Source organism: Carassius carassius, chromosome 19 (assembly GCF_963082965.1).
Source record: "Carassius carassius chromosome 19, fCarCar2.1, whole genome shotgun sequence".
Taxonomy (NCBI): domain Eukaryota; kingdom Metazoa; phylum Chordata; class Actinopteri; order Cypriniformes; family Cyprinidae; genus Carassius; species Carassius carassius.
This window is the reverse complement of record NC_081773.1, coordinates 23388450-23407498: the sequence shown is the minus strand read 5'-3', so window position 1 is coordinate 23407498 and position 19049 is coordinate 23388450. Positions and strand designations below refer to the sequence as shown.

General features: G+C 39.0%; 2 protein-coding genes across 3 annotated transcripts; one reads left to right on the top strand and one right to left on the bottom strand.

The window, feature by feature from the left end:
* The first annotated feature begins 3539 nt into the window (after positions 1-3539).
* ccdc93 (coiled-coil domain containing 93) lies at positions 3540-12250 on the top strand. 2 transcript variants are annotated; one of them, XM_059500378.1, is made up of 24 exons: positions 3540-3698; positions 4151-4264; positions 4357-4451; positions 4547-4658; positions 5245-5343; positions 5465-5521; positions 5749-5849; positions 6755-6784; positions 7039-7075; positions 7662-7760; positions 7892-7942; positions 8341-8427; positions 8608-8721; positions 8816-8878; positions 8956-9029; positions 9925-10006; positions 10098-10172; positions 10391-10462; positions 10543-10651; positions 11022-11104; positions 11212-11249; positions 11393-11477; positions 11652-11765; positions 11865-12250. In XM_059500378.1, the coding sequence occupies exons 1-24, from the start codon at positions 3615-3617 to the stop codon at positions 11919-11921; spliced, it is 1932 nt and encodes a 643-aa protein (XP_059356361.1). In that variant the 5' UTR covers positions 3540-3614; the 3' UTR covers positions 11922-12250. The 2 variants fall into 2 exon arrangements, with proteins under 2 accessions (XP_059356361.1, XP_059356362.1); XM_059500379.1 differs by lacking the exon at positions 6755-6784.
* Positions 12251-12927: 677 nt separating this feature from the next.
* On the bottom strand, positions 12928-18332 carry LOC132095412 (ATP-dependent RNA helicase DDX18-like). Its single transcript, XM_059500377.1, has 15 exons — positions 18218-18332; positions 17629-17812; positions 17196-17330; positions 16829-17014; positions 16512-16647; positions 16301-16401; positions 15995-16194; positions 15807-15921; positions 15589-15728; positions 15346-15507; positions 15101-15253; positions 14889-15002; positions 13948-14004; positions 13658-13835; positions 12928-13281 (listed from the first exon to the last, which is right to left on the bottom strand). The coding sequence occupies exons 2-15, from the start codon at positions 17738-17740 to the stop codon at positions 13136-13138; spliced, it is 1935 nt and encodes a 644-aa protein (XP_059356360.1). The 5' UTR covers positions 17741-17812; positions 18218-18332; the 3' UTR covers positions 12928-13135.
* Between the last annotated feature and the right edge of the window lie 717 nt (positions 18333-19049).

Here is a 19049-nt window from a genome sequence, read left to right as displayed (position 1 = left end):
TGAATATTTGGTTATGCCCTTCAGGCTTTCCAACAGCCCAGCAGTTTTCCAGGCACTCGTGAATGACGTGTTGAGAGACATGGTAGATCAATTCATATATGTTTACCTGGATGATATATAGATTTTTTCTTCGTCTCTCCAGGAACACGTTCAACACGTCAGACGAGTGCTCCAGAGACTGTTAGAGAATGGGCTTTTGTCAAGGCGGAGAAATGCTCGTTTCATGCACAGTCTGTTCCCTTCCTAGGGTACATCATCTCTTCTGAGGGAGTGCGCATGGACCCTGACAAGGTTAAGGCTGTGGTAGATTGGCCAAGTCCAGATTCCCGTAAGGCCCTACAGCGGTTTCTGGGGTTCGCCAATTTTTACCGGCGTTTCATTCGCAACTTCAGCCAACTAGTCGCACCTCTGACTGCCTTGACCTCCCCCCGAACGACGTTCAGGTGGTCGAACATTGCCGAGGCAGTGTTCACCAACCTCAAAAGTCGCTTCGTTTCGGCTCCCATTCTTGTCACCCCTGATCCCACACGTCAGTTCGTGGTGGAGGTCGACGCGTCAGAGGTGGGAGTAGGAGCAGTGCTTTCACAACGCGCTTCCTCAGACGATAAGATGCATCCCTGCGCGTTCTTTTCTCATCGACTATCGCCTGCCGAACGTAATTATGACATTGGTAACAGAGAGTTGTTGGCAGTTAAGTTAGCGTTGGAGGAGTGGCGTAATTGGTTAGAGGGTTCTGGGGTACCTTTTATCGATCAGCTAAAAGACTCAACTCCAGGCAGGCTCGGTGGGCTCTTTTTTTCGGACGTTTTGATTTTGTTCTCTCGTACCGCCCGGGGTCTAAAAACATCAAACCTGACTCAAACCTGACTATTTATCTCGTATTTTCTCGTATTTTTGATCCATCCGAACGCCTGGTCACTCCCAAGTGTATTTTAAGTTGTCAATTCCACTCTGGTATGGGAGGTTGAATCGAAGGTCAAGACAGCTTTAGAAGGGGTAATGCCTCTGCCTGGTTGCCCACCGAGTCATTTGTTTGTGCCGGAGGGGTTATGGTCCAACGTTATTCGATGGGGTCATTGTTCCAACGTGGCTTGTCATCCAGGAGTGACTCGCACTAGTTTTCTAGTTAAGCAACGATTCTGGTGGCCACTAATGGCACGTGACATTCACGATTTTGTTTTGGCTTGCTCAGTCTGTGCTACTGGTAAGACATCTAACCGACCCCTAGACGGGCTACTTCGACCGCTGCCTGTCCCTTCGAGACCCTGGTCCCATATCACTCTAGATTTTGTCACCGCCCTCCCGCCCTCCCGCCCTCTAATGGCATGATGGTTGTTTTAACCGTAGTGGACCAGTTCTCGAAGGTGGCACATTTCATCCCCTTGCCCAAATTACCTTCAGCCAAGGAGACAGCGGTCACAGTCATAGTTCACGCCTTTCGGTTACATGGCCTCCCCATGAACGTGGTATCTGACAGGGGTTCCCAATTCGTATCCAAATTTTGGCAAGAATTTTGTAAATTACTGGGGGCCACGGTCAGTCTGTCCTCGGGCTATCATCCCCAGAGCAATGGTCAGTCTGAGCGAGCCAATCAGGACCTCGAGAGAATGTTGCGATGTTTGGTTGCCAAGAACCCGTCATCCTGGAGCCAACAGCTTTCTATGGTGGAGTACGCCCACAATTCGTTGCCAGTGTCATCCACGGGCCTCTCGCCATTTAAGTGTAGTTTAGGTTACCAGCCACCAATTTTTCAGAGTCTGGAATCCGAAGTCGCGATTCCCTCTGCTCACGCATTCGTCCAGAGGTGCCGCCGTACTTGGACTAGAGCCCGTGAGACTCTACTCCAAGCAGGGGAGCGCATGAAGGCCAAGGCCGATCGCCACCGGTCAAAGCCTCCCGTCTACGTTATGGGTCAAAAAGTGTGGCTTTCTACCAAGAATATTCCTCTCCGCTCCGTGTCTAACAAGTTAGCTCCCAAATTCATTGGCCCGGTTCCTGTCGCCAAAATTATTAGTCCGGTGACAGTCCGACTCAAACTTCCTCTGGCGTACAGGAGAATTCACCCCGCCTTCCATGTGTCTAAAATCAAGCCCGTGTTTTATTCTCACATTAATCCGCATGCCCCAGTTCCCCCCCTGCCGTGACTCGTAGATGGGGAAACCACGTATTCGGACTCGAGGCGGAGGGGACGCGGATTTCAGTACTTGGTGGACTGGGAGGGTTACGGTCCGGAGGAGAGAAGTTGGGTCCCTGCTAGGGACATTCTGGATCACTCCCTTATCGATGATTACAATCGACAGGTAAGGTTGTCTGGGAACGCCAGGAGACATTCCTAGGGGGAGGGGTACTGTCAAGGTTCATGAATCGGCTGTCTCACACTGAGGTGTCTGCGTGAGTGTAATTGTGTGGGTGTGGTTACTCGTTGTGTTGATTAGTAACACCAGCTGTCGTTGATTTCACCTCCCTTTATATGCCAGTAATTTCCCTCTCATGTTATCAGATCGTTGTGGTTGTTCCTCGGTGTGCGTCCTGTTCTCGTGTCTCGTCAGCCCAGTTCTTCGTGTCGTCTGGATTTCGTCAGTTCTTCGTGTCGTCTGGATTTCGTCAGTTCTTCGTGTCGTCTGGATATTTCACAGTTCCTGGGTTTCTCTACACGCTCTTCACCGCACCACCAACGGATCGCCATATCGTCCCTGCTTCAACCTTGTTATTTCATCACATTCTACTTGTAACAAGAAGTAGAATTTACAGTTTTAGGTATATGAAGTTTGCACAAAACTAAATAATGATCTAGAATATCATCGCTTGGCTGCATAATTTTAACACCATCAACATCAATTCCATGTGAGAGTATGAAATCTAGAGTATGATTTCGACAATGAGTTGGACATGACACATGTGGTCTAACCTTAATAGAGTTAAAAATCTCTGTGAATGCTGACCCCAATGCATCTTTTTCAATATCAACATGGATATTAAAATCACCAAAAATTAAAACTTTATATGCAGCCAGCACTAACTCAGATATAAAATCAGCAAATTCTTTAAAAAATTCTGTATGGTGTCCTGGTGGCCTGAATACAGTAGCCAGTACAAACATCAAAGGGGATTTATCATTAACACTGTTTCTATGGATAATGTTATATGAAGCACTACTTCAAACGAGTTAATGTCCGTTCATACTTGAATTATAAACCTATTTAGAAGCCAACCATACTAAATCAGCAGGATACAGAATGGTGCAGTCTTAACCAAGCACAACATACATTTATTTATATTTGAATGATAATGACTTAAAAACAAATTAATTTAATCCCAAGTCTACAGAACAGCCACTTTTCTCGGCATTGTCATTTACGCAGTATCACATCTCTGAGCTCCAGCCATAAAAACAAACTCACCAGAAATTATAAAATACCAAAAACACTCACGTCTTCACTTATTTAATTTTCTGTATTAAACAAATATTTCAACCAGTAATGTCTCAATAATGTTTGACAACTGAGCAAGTTAGAAATGTTTTCATATTGCACTCATACTGTTTGGACTTCTTGAACTGTTTTGACTGCGACAATTTTTGCGTCACGTTACTCACGTGATACATCGTGATCATCATGGCGGCCACCTCTGTGTTCCAGAGAGTGAGAACAGGCTCGAAAATCGGAGCCCAATATGATCAGGAGGGCAATCTCATCAAGGTAATACTGAAAACAAAACACTTAAACCCCCATATGGGCATATTTGCGTTTGCAGTCCGCTTTTATTGCTTTTTAGGTTATGCATTCAACAAATGACTTCAACGTATCAGATAAGTAGAAGCGTATACATGGTTTTTTTAAGAGACATAAAGTACACTTTTATATAAATGACGATAAACGCGTTTGCTAAATCAATACATTTAACCTAATATGTAAATAATTATGTCTTGGTGAAGAATTCCTGCTGTTTAATATAACTAAAATTTATTGTCAGGAGAGTGTTACACAATATAATATCAGTAATATCAATTAATGTGCATAAATAACAGGTGTAATATAATATATGAGGTGTCTGCAAATGAGTTTAATAAGCTAATTTTACAATTTGTAGTTGCATTTTTGGAATTGTAAATACTGTATATACTGACTTGTGTATGTGCTGTGATTGACAGGTGGAGACACGTGAGGATGAGGAGCAGAGTGTCAAGCTTGCGGAGATTTTGGAGTTGTTGCTCGCTGCTGGTTATTTCAGAGCACGCATTAAGGGACTATCACCCTTTGACAAGGTACGGCAGACTTTACCCACCTACACCAATCAAATTAAAGTGTGTTTTACACACTATTAGATAATTATGAACCGTCTCTGCCTGTACTTTAGGTGGTTGGAGGACTGACCTGGTGTATAACTACATGCAACTTTGACATAGACGTCGATCTGCTTTTCCAAGAAAATTCCACCATTGGGCAAAAAATGTGAGCGTGTAGAATAAACATATGAAGAATGAAAATGTTCAGATTGAACTGAATTCTGGTTAATGCGATTGTCTGTGTCTTTTCCAATTTCCAAGTGCTCTGACAGAGAAGATTGTGTCAGTTCTGCCCAAAATGAAGTGTCCTCACCGATTAGAGCCTCATCAGATCCAAGGGCTGGATTTCATCCACATCTTCCCTGTTGTACAGGTATGTACACCTTCAAATCTTTCACATATAAAAGAGCTAAAGACCTACATTACAAAAAACTTGGCTAAGTCATCTGTATGATTTTATGTTTCTAAGAAGTTTTGTATGTTTATTTTATGTTATGTTTTTAAGAAGTTTATTTTTGCTCTTCAAGGCTGCATTTATTTTGGGGAAAAATAGAGTGAAATAGTAATATTGTGAAATGTTATTACAATTTAACTATTTCACTCTATTTTTCCCCAAAAAATAGAGTGAAATAGTATATATATATATATATATATATATATATATATATATATATATATATATATATATATATATATATATATATATATATATATATATAAAAACAACCATAAACCATAATACTTATAATTCAGGTTTTTTGATGAATAGCAAGTTGAAATTTATTGAAACAGAATTATTTTTGTAACATTATAAATGTCTTTACTATCAGTTGTGATTAATGCATCAATTTCTTAAAAAATAAAACACTTACAGACCCCCAAAAATCCAGTATAATTAGTATTAATAGTGACTTAAAAGTGCAAGAATACTTACAATGCATCTTTTGTGGCATCTATAGTGGCTGGTAAAGAAGGCGATTGAAACCCGGGAGGAGATGGGAGATTATGTCAGGTCATATTCCATTTCTCAGTTCCAGAAAACGCATGCATTTCCTGAGGTTAGAGAACAGGCCAACACTGAAACACAAATACACCCTGTATTTATATATTAACTCTGTGAAGTGTCAAATATTTTACAATCTGTAATCGTTGAAGTCTCAGTACATGTGTTTGTTTTAGGATGAGGAGTTTGAATTAAGGAAGGAGAGAGCCATCAGTACTGTGCTGAATGTGTGTGTAAGTATGCAATAAACATTTATACATCAACTACACATCATGAGCTTTAAATTATATGATGCCTGGCTACCTGAGTTTATACTTAGCCTCTCTGCTGAATTTAGTATTCCCCCCCCCCCACATGAGAAACAGTTATAGTAATTATGTGCCATAAGTTCCTCCTCCTTGTATTTAATAAAAGAAGGTTGTGAGATGTTGAATATGTTATGAATTGTGTATGGGTGCAGGAGGTTTATGCTCCTCAGAGGCGTTATAAACGGCAGGTGGATGCTGGCGAGCTGCTGGATGAAGAGTCTCGGGTTCATTCTACCTTGCTGGAGTTCGGCAGGTACTCTCTCTCTTCCTTTACAGGACCCGGGAATTTTGTACTCTTATCATGTCCAGCTGGAAGTGAACCAAGGATTGTTACTGTGTTGTGTACTTTAGGCTTTTAAAAGAGAGTAGTTACCTGAGGAGTACTTTAAACACTACCTTTCAAATATTTCAAATAAATGTTTCTAAAAGAAGTCTCTTATGCTCTGTAAAGATTCAACTATTTGATCAAAAATACAGTACAAAACTTGTTTACAAACATACCACTTTGATGCAACCACAGCTGTTTCTGAGAAACTACTCTGTTTGGTTGAAGAATACTGTTTTTATTAATATCATTACACTTTCTTTTCTCTGTTTTATTTTGTGAAACCTAACTTAGTATATGGATAAGCGTTTTATAAAACCCCTTAACTGTTATTAATTCACTGTAAACCATGGCTTCTTGGGGTTTAGTGCTTTAATATTGGAAAATATGATTTATTACTGTGCTGAAATTGTTTGTCACATTATAAATTTCTTTACTGTCGATACTGTTGATCAATTTAATGTTTAATTTCTTTAATGACCCCAAACATTTGAATGGTAGTGTATGACAACATTTTGCAGATACACATTCAGAGTTTCAAGAAATGGCACTTTGATTAAAAATATTAAAATATGGTACTGAAATGGTAGTGTTTTTGTTTAGAATATATAGTATATTTGGTACCAGTTGGGGGGACCAGTTTTCATCCAGATTCTCTTTCATTCACCCTCTATTTTTTTTCCTTCATCATCACTGACACATTGTATCACCATTTCAGGGTCAAACTAAATCTCCATTAAAGGCATCTGTTCATTCTGTACTCCTATCATCTTGTTCTTCATTCGCTTCTCTTTTTCTTTCTTTCTGTCTGTCTCTTTTATTTCACTCATTAGTCCGTGCCTTCTCATATCACAGTACATGCAGTGAGTATGACTGAAGCTCAGTTTCTGGGAATGGGAGTGACGCAGATTGACTTTGCATCAACTGCATTAATGTCTTTACTTTTGCATCTGCCCTAGTGCTGTTTTTCACATATTGCATTTAAATGTATTGTTCATGTGTAATTTCCTGTCATGTGGTGTGTTGTGCCTGTAAGTGTGATGTGTTTTGAAACCGAATCTTGCAATGAGCCGCATGTTGTCTTGAAAATTCCTTCTTTTCAATCTTTTTTTTCTAGGCGTTATGGATTCAGCAAACAGTCTAAAGCAGCCACTGTGAGTATCAGATGACCAAAACATCACATAAAAAGTCCGGTCAGAGAAGGTTACATTTAAGCAACGGATAGTCATATGGATAAATTGGATAAAATGAATTAATCTGTTGAAAAGTAATGTAAATTTATACAGTGGATATTTTTGCTATTTCAAGCTTTGCAGTTTGCTAGAATTGGCTAGTTATTATTCTTTGTATGTGCAATCTTTATAAATAAATGTTTAAAAATATGTATCTAGTAATCTTAAAAAAGTGGAAAAGCAATGGGAATGTGTTGGTAATATATTGATCCAAGAGGTGTGGCAGCTTCTGGTACATGTTATCATTAAATTAATTAATTATTCTGCGCTGTACTTTTAAAAGTAGTCTTGCAAGCAATAAGTTTGATTCAAAATGCTTCAGTTCTACAGGCAACTCTGTGTTAATCAGCAAAAAAATGTGTTGAGTTTTTGTATGCACTGACCCTAGAAGCACCTCTGTGGTGTCCATCTGGGTATAAGAGATCACAGATGGACAGTAGGGCTTGGAACTGATCTTTGTGGCTTTTGATTGGTTGTTAGTCTGATCATGTGATGTTGTTTCTTACAGGCAGTGGAGCAGAAGCAGGTGTTGGCTCAGGGCGCGCCGGGTGTGCCTCCTGGAATGACCCAGGTGTCTGAAGAAGAGGACCTGCAGGCAGCAGAGGAGGTCAGTTAGAGGATCATATGAAACCACACTTGGCCTATAATAACTCTCACTTGTTTTTAATCACCAACTCTTTTATCTGACCAAAGTTAATGTTCCATTAACCAATCAGTTCTGGATGCCTTTTTTTACAGCTCAGAATCAAAGCCTTGATGACTGGAATGGCTGCCATGGCAACAGAGGAGGTACATTTCCAAATGCTTAAAACGCTGAAGAGTTTAAAGGGATAGTTCACCTAAAAGTTCAAATTCTTACCCTTGTGTCATTCCAGACTGTTTTGACTTTCTTTCTTTTTTATCTTAAGTATTTTTGCCTGTATAATAAAAATAAGTGTTATTCAGTGTCCAAAAATCGTTTTTTTGTTTCGCAGATTGGTAAAGAAATTGATATAATGACATGAGGATGAGTAAACAATATTTTTGGGTAGACTGTCCCTTTAAAGGAATAAAGTAACTTTGTGAAAACTTAGTTTAAAGGTGAATTATTTTCTTGTATGTATGCTCTTACTTATCAAGGCGGCCTATAAGAAAAAAATGTAAACTGCAGTCTTCTTATTTTATGCTATTTCTGTGTGTGTTTTTAGGGGAAGTTGTCAGCCAGCACAGTGGGGCAGATTGTTGGACTGCAGTCTGAGGAGATCAAGCAAATTGCCACTGAATATGCCGAGAAGGTGAAGAGTGATAAAACTCCACTCAACCTCTAGGGACCTAACAGTCCCTTTATTTTTACAAAAAGAACAATGATTTAAGACTGGAATACAATTTTAGAATTTGCAATAAAATTAAAATGTTCTCATTTTATAAGTTGTATATTGTGTTCTAACCTTCTACATTTATGCGTGATTGGGCAGGCGGAGCGCTCTGTGGAGGATCGGCCGGAAAGATTTGGACCTGCGCAGCAACACAGGCGTCAACTGGCATTACTCAACAAACAAATCACTCAAAAAACTAAAGATCTTGAAGAGGTAATTCCACATTCATACACATACCTCACATTACAGAATGCTGATATCACAGTCATTGTTTGTTCATATCTTCATTGTTTCTTGATTTATTCAGCTGCAATCCAAACAGCAGGAGGCTAGAGCGACATGTGAGGAAGCTAAAGTCAAACTAGCCGAGGTGAGACAATCAGGCACAGATGTAATATACTGACAGATAACTGCTTGACTTGGACCATTAATGTTTGGGTTTTTTAGGCCACAGCACAAACTGAAAAGCTGGAGAGAGAGCTGAACTCACTGGAGGACGTGGAGTCTCAGGCCGATTCTGGGTAAGCAAACAGAGCACCTGGAATTTAAACTGAAGGTCATAGCACACTGAGTCCGAACGTTTTGCACGTTAGAAAAATAAATACAACCTCATGTTGTGTCAGTCATGTCAGACACACTGACTCCGAAACTTTCGTCCGTCGTAAAAAATTTGGATCAGGTTAGATTTTTTTTCTGCATTTTTGCATCCTTAGCAAGCATTTTGATAGAAAAGGATGATGAATATGAAAATAAAACGAAACTAATATGTCGGAGTCAGTGTGCAAGGACCTTAGGCTGCATCTCTGAGTAGAATCTTCTGTTGAATAAGTACTTCCTGTTTGTATTTAAAGTAAATATTTAGTATGAATGTGTGTGTACTATAAATGTCTAATGTCTGAAGCCTGAACATTTGCCATGTTGGCTTTGTCATGTGACTTAATGGCATCAGTTGCATCTCTTCACTGACGTTTACTACTTCTCTCCCATGGTCTCATGGGGTATTAATTTCGGTTCTTTTCTGTATTATTAATACTTGAATTTGGACATGTTACACTTTTTGCGTAATGAAAGGCAGCCTTGTTTTTCAGTTCAACTAAACCAATGCAAAATCTGTGAGGATAAATCTTTCACCCTCAACAGAATTCCTGATTGTGTGAGTTCCTACTGAAATGACTGCGTTTGTCTGCGAAGTTCACTGAACAACAGTAAATGTGGGTTACGTAGTTCAGTCTGCTTAGAAATGAATTATTTGCTTCTTTGTGTATGCTATGCTTATTGGAGCATTGTGCCATCAGCTCGTCATCACGCTAACTTCAAAGTGTATAGAAATCTGATGAGAAAAAGGCAAACAGCATGATAATTCTTCAGAAGATATCCTTGCGTTGGATTGAAGTATTGTTTGTTTTTATCTTTCAGGTTACTGGAGAAGCTTCGTGCTTTGGTTGCCATGAATGAAAACCTCAAACATCAAGAGCAAACGTTCCGCTCACACTGTCGCGTATGTCACCATCACAACCCTGTTGTTGCAATACTTTGGTTTGTCAGTAACGTTGAAGATATGAATATTTTATTAACAGTTGTGTGTATAGGAGGAAATGACCCGTCTGCAGCAGAATATTGAAGAGCTGAAGCTGGAGTATGGAGAAGAAGGAGAAGAGAAGAAGGTGCATACATAAGTCATCATAACTGAAATGGAACCTCTTAAGTGACTGATTTCTAACACTCTTCATAGGCAGCAACTCTTCTTGGTGTTAGGATGCTGCTATGCTAATGGCATATCATAAGAAGCTTTTGAAGCAATTCTCCTAATGGGAATGTGCCAACATTTTGGAACAGAGCCGATCTGTGTCATTCTAGTTACCCTCTGCATGTGTGTTTGTAGGAGATGAATGTGTTGATTGATCAGCAGTACACTGCAGACAGAGAAAAGCTGCAGAAGATCCGTCTGCTTATGGTAGGTCAAGTTGAACTGATGGTTTTACTCAACAGATTACTTAAAAGATTCTTTATACTCAGTTTTACTGCCTCCTACAGGCTCGGAGGAACCGCGAGATTGCCATCCTTCAGAGAAAGATTGATGAGGTTCCCAGCAGAGCCGAGCTGACCCAGTATCAGAAACGCTTTATTGAGCTGTACAGCCAAGGTGCGTGTGTTTAAAGTCAGAATCTATTTTTTAAAGACGTTTAAGTTTCCTCCAGTCTTTTAGTATTTTTAGCTTAATCTCTGCCCCTTTTCCACTATTGACCTCAAGCTCACAGTCACATCTGCCTCCATCCAATCAACAAACTATAGTATCAACTATATTGAACAACTATATTGAAGACCCTGCATTACATTATTTTCTTTCTCAATAATCTGATTACTCAGATGTAGGTTGCAAAAGAAAAAAAAACTCACTGCTTCTATTACACAATAGCTTTAAGGTGTTGGTTAGAAAATAGATCCAGCTGAATGAGCTGAAATCAGATCTGTGGCTTTTTGAAGCACTCTTTAATTGTTCATTCGCTTTTCAGTTTCTGCAACACACAAAGAGACAAAACAGTTCTTCACACTCTATAACACCCTGGATGACAAGAAGGTTTACCTGGAGAAAGAGGTTTCCGCTTTATCTGTGCTACTGGGAATTCATTTTCTCGTAACTCTTGTCAAGAGTGGTGTTGGAAGTGCAGTAAAATTGACACTGTTTTTTTTTTTCTTTCACAGGTCAATCTGCTGAACTCCATACACGATCATTTCCAACAGTGAGTTTTAAATTAAATTCCAGCATCCTTGTAGAAATGTCCTAATATTACAGCAAGAGCCTCAGACCATCTCAGATGATTGAGTTTTGTAATGTCTATCCTGAAGGCAGAGTTGAATGTAAAGTCTGTTTGTGTGTTTCTAGAGCCATGGCTTCGTCAGGAGGTAAAGAACAGTTTCTCAGACAAATGGAGCAAATTGTGGAAGGAATCAAACAGAGTCGCATAAAGGTACAAATCCAGACTACTATATCATATAATAGATGAAATCTCATAATATTGATTTTTTCTATTTTTGCATATGAATTTGTTTAATTCCATTCTTGTTATTTGTGGATTTACCCCATCAAGACAGGAACATGAATTGCATTATTGTTATACTAATGTGTATTTGTGCACTTAAAGATGGAAAAGAAAAGACAGGAGAATAAGATGCGCAGAGATCAGCTGAATGATGAGTACTTGGAGCTGCTGGATAAACAGAGGCTCTATTTTAAAACCGTCAAGGACTTTAAAGAGGTATACTCACACAAGTTTATAGTTTTAAATTAATTTATTCTCTACTACTTTACACAGGGTGTATAGACATTAATCTATTGATATTCTGGTCTGTTGCAGGAGTGCCGCAAGAATGAGATGCTGTTATCTAAACTAAGGGCAAAGGGAGCGTCGTAACAGCTGGACCCCCCCCCCCCAAACCCCATTAATACACAACTCCCAAGTAGCACTTCAAAATATTCAAATCACATTCCCTGATCACATCTGCTTACAGACTGAAACTTGACTGTTCAGTATGTTTGTTAGTCTAGATTCTTCTAGGTTCAGAGATGAAGCATGTAACTTATGTACTGCTAAACTGGCAATCTTTTGTGCCTTGATGTCACCTTATTTAAACCCATAATGTATAGAACACAAATTCCCTTACTAATCACCTTTGTTTTTGTATCATGATCATAAGAATCTGCTTCCATAAGAGCAAAACACATTAAAGGAGAAATTAACTACCTGTTGATTTGACAGATTTATTTACTATAGTGGTTTCAGACTAGCGAGGAGTCACACTAATGGTAAAAACAACCTGGCATCTTACAGACTCTTCAGTTCACAGATTGCCTTGACCTGTAAATAACATTACAACGGAAATGTGCTATTCTTGTGCACATTTTAAAGATGGCAACCTTATGGCTTTTAAGACTATTCAATATATAGGATACTTACAACATATTTAACAAAATACTGGATATAAAATGAAATCAACCTCATGACCATTATGATATCAATGTGCTCCTTTTTATTTAAATGGTATGTTTTCTTAAATTTTTTTTAGAAGGATAAAACCCAGAAATTAATACAGTATTAATATATCTATAATATAGTTCATTGGTTGTTAATCTCTCACACACAAAATATTTCTGTGGCATTTCACAGGAAACGTTTAAATAAAAAAAAATCAAGCATTGTTGTTTGTGACATTGGTGCATAAGTGAAAATTATTAAATCCTGCTTAGAAATTTCTATTCTTTGAACAGTATGGAAAATGCCTTCTGTATGAGTCATTTGAAAAGAAAAAAATACATAAATGAAATCCAAAGGCTGATCTATCAAACCCTGCTTGTCACTAAGGTTGTAGATTCAATCTAATGTGGAGAGAGGAGACAGCATGAAGAATTATTCACAATACAAGTTTCTATATTTAATGAGTTGGGCCAGTAACAATAGAAATTCAGCATTACATAACAGCTTCTGAAAACAGCTTTCTGTACAGGCATGGAATGCAGACTGATCAGAGCTCCTCTCAAATGACTGAGAACAAATGAACACAATGACAATCGTGTTGTCTGACCGCTACTCCATAAAGAGGTGCATCACAAGGAGGATTGATCTTATTCTCAGCGTGAGAACTGTCTACCATCTCCTTTCCTTTTGTTGACATGTTTGAAGATCTTGGCCTTGTGGACGTTACTTGATTTCTGGTAGCCAAAGCCTCCGCCGCCACCTCGCTTCTGCATCTTCACCCCTTTACTGCTGTGAACATCTGAGAGAGTTAACGGTTAAGGAGCAAACACCACCCAAAGACTCCGACCTTATGAATACTATAAAGGCCTTGTACTGCTAATAGATCTACAGTACCATTCAAACATGTTTTTCTTAAGCACCAAATCAGCATATTAGAATGATTTCTAAAGGATCATGTGACACTGGAGTACTGATTCTGAAAACTAAAAAAGTTAATTCAAATTGTATTTCACAATTTTACAGTTTTTAAACCGTATTTTTGCTCAAATAAGTGGTGAGCATATTACAGTCCACAAATGGTAATGATGTACAACCATGATTAAACATAAACAAACTAATAAGTAACAAGTTCCACATGCAAGAATATTCACTGTAATACAGTGCTGAAAGGATACTGAGGTCCACAAAAGGTGGCACTTTAAACCCAAAGGACATTGCCACTTTCGGGAGGTCGAGCGTCTCCACATTATAGATTTGTTTGAGGGAATGCGAGTCGTAAGCTCTGACGTAGGATTTGTAGGCCTCCTGAGCTGATTTGTGAAGGTAGTAGTTCTTCTCTATCAGCTTCTCCAACTGCAAAAGACCAAAAAAATTACGATTTTAAACCGGTTAATTAGGATTCAAAGAGGTTCTGTTTGAAATTAGCCAGAGATTTAGTTCAATTTCATTGAATATGACGTCTCACCTGAGATTGAATATCAGAGATTTTAGCCCAGGAGAACTCAAACTCACTCAGAGGGACCTTTAGAAGAACACGAGAGACATTAAGAGATGCATTTAAGATTCACCTTGACATGTTTAACAGATTACCAGTGTTATATTAGTAGCATTAATATACAACTATACTTTGTTACTATTTTGAATTAGATTTTGTTTTTATATTTAGTTTTCACCTTTGTCTTTTTATGTTCATATAGTATTTAATTTTATATGCAAGTTTAGTTCAGGTGCAAAGTTACAAGGACCGAGTATTTAAAGGGATAGTTCACCCAAAAATGAAATTACACATCCTCGAGTCGTTCCAAACCCGTAAGACCTTCGTTCATCTTTGGAACACAAATTAAGATATTTTTGATGCATTCCGAGAGCTCTTTGACCCTCCCATAGGCAGAGGAGGGTACTATCACGATCTAGGTCCAGAAACATGTTAAGGTCATCAGTAAAATAGTCCATGTGACATCAGTAGTTCAACCTGTAAATTTACAAATCTATGAGAATACTTTTCGTGCACAAAGAAGAAAAAAATAATTTTGTTCAACAATTCTCTAATCATCGTGAATGAGAAGAATGGTTGAACAAAGATGTTCTTTTTGTTTTATCTGCGCACAAAGTATTTTTGTAGCTTCTTAAAATTAAAGTTGAACTACTGATGTCACATGGACTATTTTACTGATGACCTTACCATGTTTATGGACCTAGATCGTGGTCCATCCCTGTCTATGGGAGGGTCAAAGAGCTCTCGGAATGCATCAAAAATATCTTACTGGTTTGGAACGACTTGAGGGTGAGTAATCAATGACAATTTTCATTTTTGGGTGAACTATCCCTTTAAACTCCTGTCATGATCAAACAAAGCCAACACATATTGAAAGCCAATATCAAACCATAACCATAGGGACTTCATACTTTGGCCTGTTTGAGAAATCGTAGAAAGCCAAGCTCCTCTGGTCTTAGGATCAGGAGGGCATGTCCTCTACCATTAATACCACGAGCTGTTCGTCCCACACGGTGAATGTACTCCTAAATATCAACCAAAAAGTCACATATAAAAATCCATATATATATATATATATATATATATATCAGCAAGGCTGGACTAGGGGGCGTGACTGCTGTACCTTTGGATCATCGGGAGGGTCGTACTGAACAATCCAGTCCACCTCTGGGATATCGAGACCTCTGGCAGCCACATCCGTACAGAGGAGTATGCCAGAGTCTGCGTTACAGAACTGGAAAAACGTTGTGGTTCTCTTCGTCTGTTTCTGCTTCCCCTGAAAGAGCGTGAAAACAAAAGCATTCATCACACTGCTTCAACGGCACTTCCCATCATCTCGCTTCATGCGCGTATGGCTCTGTGACTCACGTGAATGGCCATGACGGGCAGATCGATGTAGTTGAGCAGCTCATAGTGGTACTTCACAGACATGCAAGATGAGAAGAACACCATCAGCTTCTTCTTACGGTTCTTCTTCAGAAACGTGAAAAGCAGCAGGAAACGTTTTTCCGAAGGACACACAACATATCCCTAAAAACAACACAAGGTCAAACTCAAATATGATATTCCACCCACGACACATGAACAACTGGTATTGATAAAGAAGTTTACCTGTTCTAGTCCTTCCACAGTGGCCGTGTCTTTGTTGTCATCCACCCCCACATACAACGGCTCCTTCTTGAGGGAGATTCGTGCAAGATCCTCCACCTTACGCGTCTGTGTTGCGGAAAACAACATGGTCTGTCTTTTTTCTGGAAAGAAAGAGAAATATTTAAGGACATGCAAGAACCCTGGTTAAAGGAAGTGACTTCAGAGTGGTCAGTTCTTACTAGGCAGCAGTTTGATGATCTGCTTCAGTTCTTCCTCGAAGCCAACCTCTAGAATCCTATCAGCCTCGTCAATGATCAGACACTGGAGGTTCTTAAACATGAACCCGGGTGTGTTCTGTGGAAAGAAAAAGAGGTGGAGTACACTCCACAGACCAGGTGGCAAAGCTGTTGACAGTAAAAGGCCTGACCTGCAGGTGATCGAGAAGTCTGCCAGGTGTAGCAACAATGATATTGACTCCATTGGCGAGTCTCTGGGCTTCAGCAGAACGGTTGCTGCCGCCCATGATGAGGCCATATGTGTGCACATGATGAGTCATCAGCTCCTTCAGCACACCATACGTCTGCATGGCCAACTCACGAGTGGGAGACAATATGACCACTCCAGTCCCTGACACACACACATACACACAACAGAGCCATGTCACACCTCTAAGGTCATAGGACATCTCTGCTATGACTACAATCAATCAGAGAATGACAATATATACACTCACCATTTCTGGGCATAAATTTGAGTTTGTAAATAAGCTCAATGGAGGGAATCAGGAAAGCCAGAGTTTTACCGCTTCCCGTTTTAGCGGCAGCCAACACGTCTCTGTTGGACAAGAATGAGTACATATCTCAAACATTTATACAAGAAATAAACAAATGTGATGATTACTGGACTACTGAAACCCTGCAAAGTCTGATGCACTGCAAACGCACCTTCCTTCCAGCAGAGGTCGTATGGTCTTGTGCTGGATCTCAGTCATGGTTTCAAAGCCCATTTCCTTCACCCCCTTCAGTGTATTCTCACTGACCACTTCAGCCAAAGATGCAAACGACTTGTCCTCAAACGCACCTAAGAAAGTCACCAGTGAGGAAAATAAATCATAGTTACCAATTCATCTCTATGAGAAAAATAAACATTTCTAACAAAGTTACTTTTCCCACTGAAATGAGTGGATAACTATAGAAACTGAACCAGGCTCATCATATGTGACTCACAGCAGACAGTGTTTAATAGGTTATGTCATGTTTACCTGTGAGACCAGAAGGAAGCTCTGGGCCATCTTCATCACTGTCATCCTCTTCTGCTGAACCCCCTTTGTCATCATTTCCGTTTTCTGGCACCTTTTCAGGCTCTGTAAATTCCTCCTGTTTCTCATCTTCTCCATCCGATGTTTCTGTTGTCTCTTTAACATCCTGCTTTTTGACCTTTTTCACACCTACAAGGACCAAATCCATTATTACTGAGAATATATATACACATTTTATATGCTATAATTAAATTGCATATTTAGATGCCACCTCTCTAGCTACAAAAATTGCCCAATGACAATGCCATAGTGTCTAGACACTATTTATAACGACATCAGACAGTGACAGCAATATTAATAAGTTACTCACCAGATGCTGCGTCCCCCGCACCATGCAGTTTTCTTTTCTTTTTCTTCTTGATTTGCTGTGAGGTTTCGTTACTTCGCTGCTGCTCTTCACTGACGTTTGGAGCAGAATCAGATTCGTCCAGAACAACTTTTACCTCTGCCAGATCAGAAACACATGTAGTGCATTTCATGAACTTACAGCACACTCAATATGAGAAGTCGGTTAATAAACGTATAACGTTAAAGTTCCTCGATACAAATACTAAACAACACATAAACGCCATACTATTCTATAAAAAAATATATGTCGTGTTGCTAGGTTAAATATAACTGACTAAAATATAAGATCAAACTTCACGAATGCACCGAGCAGTTGATGTTACATGCGAGATCCGAGATAACGTCTGGATTAATTAAACATCACATTCATCTTTACAATTAAAGAGAAAACTCACCTTCACCGTTTTCCTCTTCTTTCTTCTGAGCTCTGAGCAATTTGCGTTCTTTATTTTTATCATTTCTCTTCTGAATTTTCTTGCGGAGAATCTTCATCTGCATGTCCGCCATGGCTGCAGTAAACACGTGTGTGCGTGCTGCGTGCGTGGGGTCTTTCGCTCATCTGACTGACTCGTATTATGCCTGACTGAAAATATTAAATACCTGTAAAACACATTTCGTCTTTGGGTTCCGTGGTGGTCAACAGCTACACTATGCACGTTTTAACTTTTTACCATTTAATTTCCTATTTTGACTACTCGTCGTTTTTTGTTTAGTTTGACGACGGGAAACTAGAAATTGCCTCAATTTCTCATTTTTGAACAGCTTGGTTGGTTATACCACCCGTCTTCTATTCGAAAATATTAAACAAGGGGCTAAATAAATAACACAAAGACGTAAATATACAAAAGACACAATAATATATAAATAACAAATGCTGTGGTAGTGGTTGTTTCAGTCCTGTGTACGACTAGAGCTCAGCAGTACACCAGTAGAAGTTAAATAAATATTAAAACGTCCTTTTATGAGAAACTTTGGCATACATACATTTCGGTTCGGCTGTAAAATACACTTTGCTTGAAGCATTGATGCTCTCTGGTGGTGCAATGAAGGAAATATTATATCAACTTTGACATGTGTCCGTGTTTGTAGCGTAGCGTTTTTCTTCATTTTTCGCACCTGGCCTTTATAAAATTCAACATGCTAATAGAAATAGGACATTGTGTTGGATACATGTCTGGATGTTTGATTAAGTATACAACTCACCTTCCTTTGATTGCATTGAAAAGACGGATGGGGTCAGCAGGACCACAGATCTGAATAAAATCTTCTCTACTCATTTTCAGAAGATCAGAACATGAAACATTAACAAAGCAGTTCAGATAGTATCTAATAATTACAATTGTGTAATTTCTAGTAAAAACTTAAATACAATGAATTGGTTTCAAAATGTAGTGAGCTGAATATTATTGTAGATGAAGTGAGAGTAATGTTGATTATAAATAAACTATCAAAAAGTTGTTTGGGATCAGAAACACTTGTTTGCAAACGAAAAAAAAAAAAAAAAGTCTCTACTGCTCACCAAAGCTTACAGTTAGTAAATGTTATGTTAAATAACGATTCTTTTAAATATTTTACAACTTCAAGTTAAAATCTCTAGTCTATTTAACCACAAGACTGAACTTCTTATATAATTATTTTGCGCATGCTGTGGATTTAATAACAAACGCAGCTTGAAAAACTGATACTGTGTACATCAAAGGTCAAGAATGAGTTGCTTTATTAACTAGATTGTGCAATATTATGTTTGAGTGCGTGCAGATACTAATAAAAATACCCAAAACTTTGATATTTAGATGAATCTCACAAAAACTGTCAA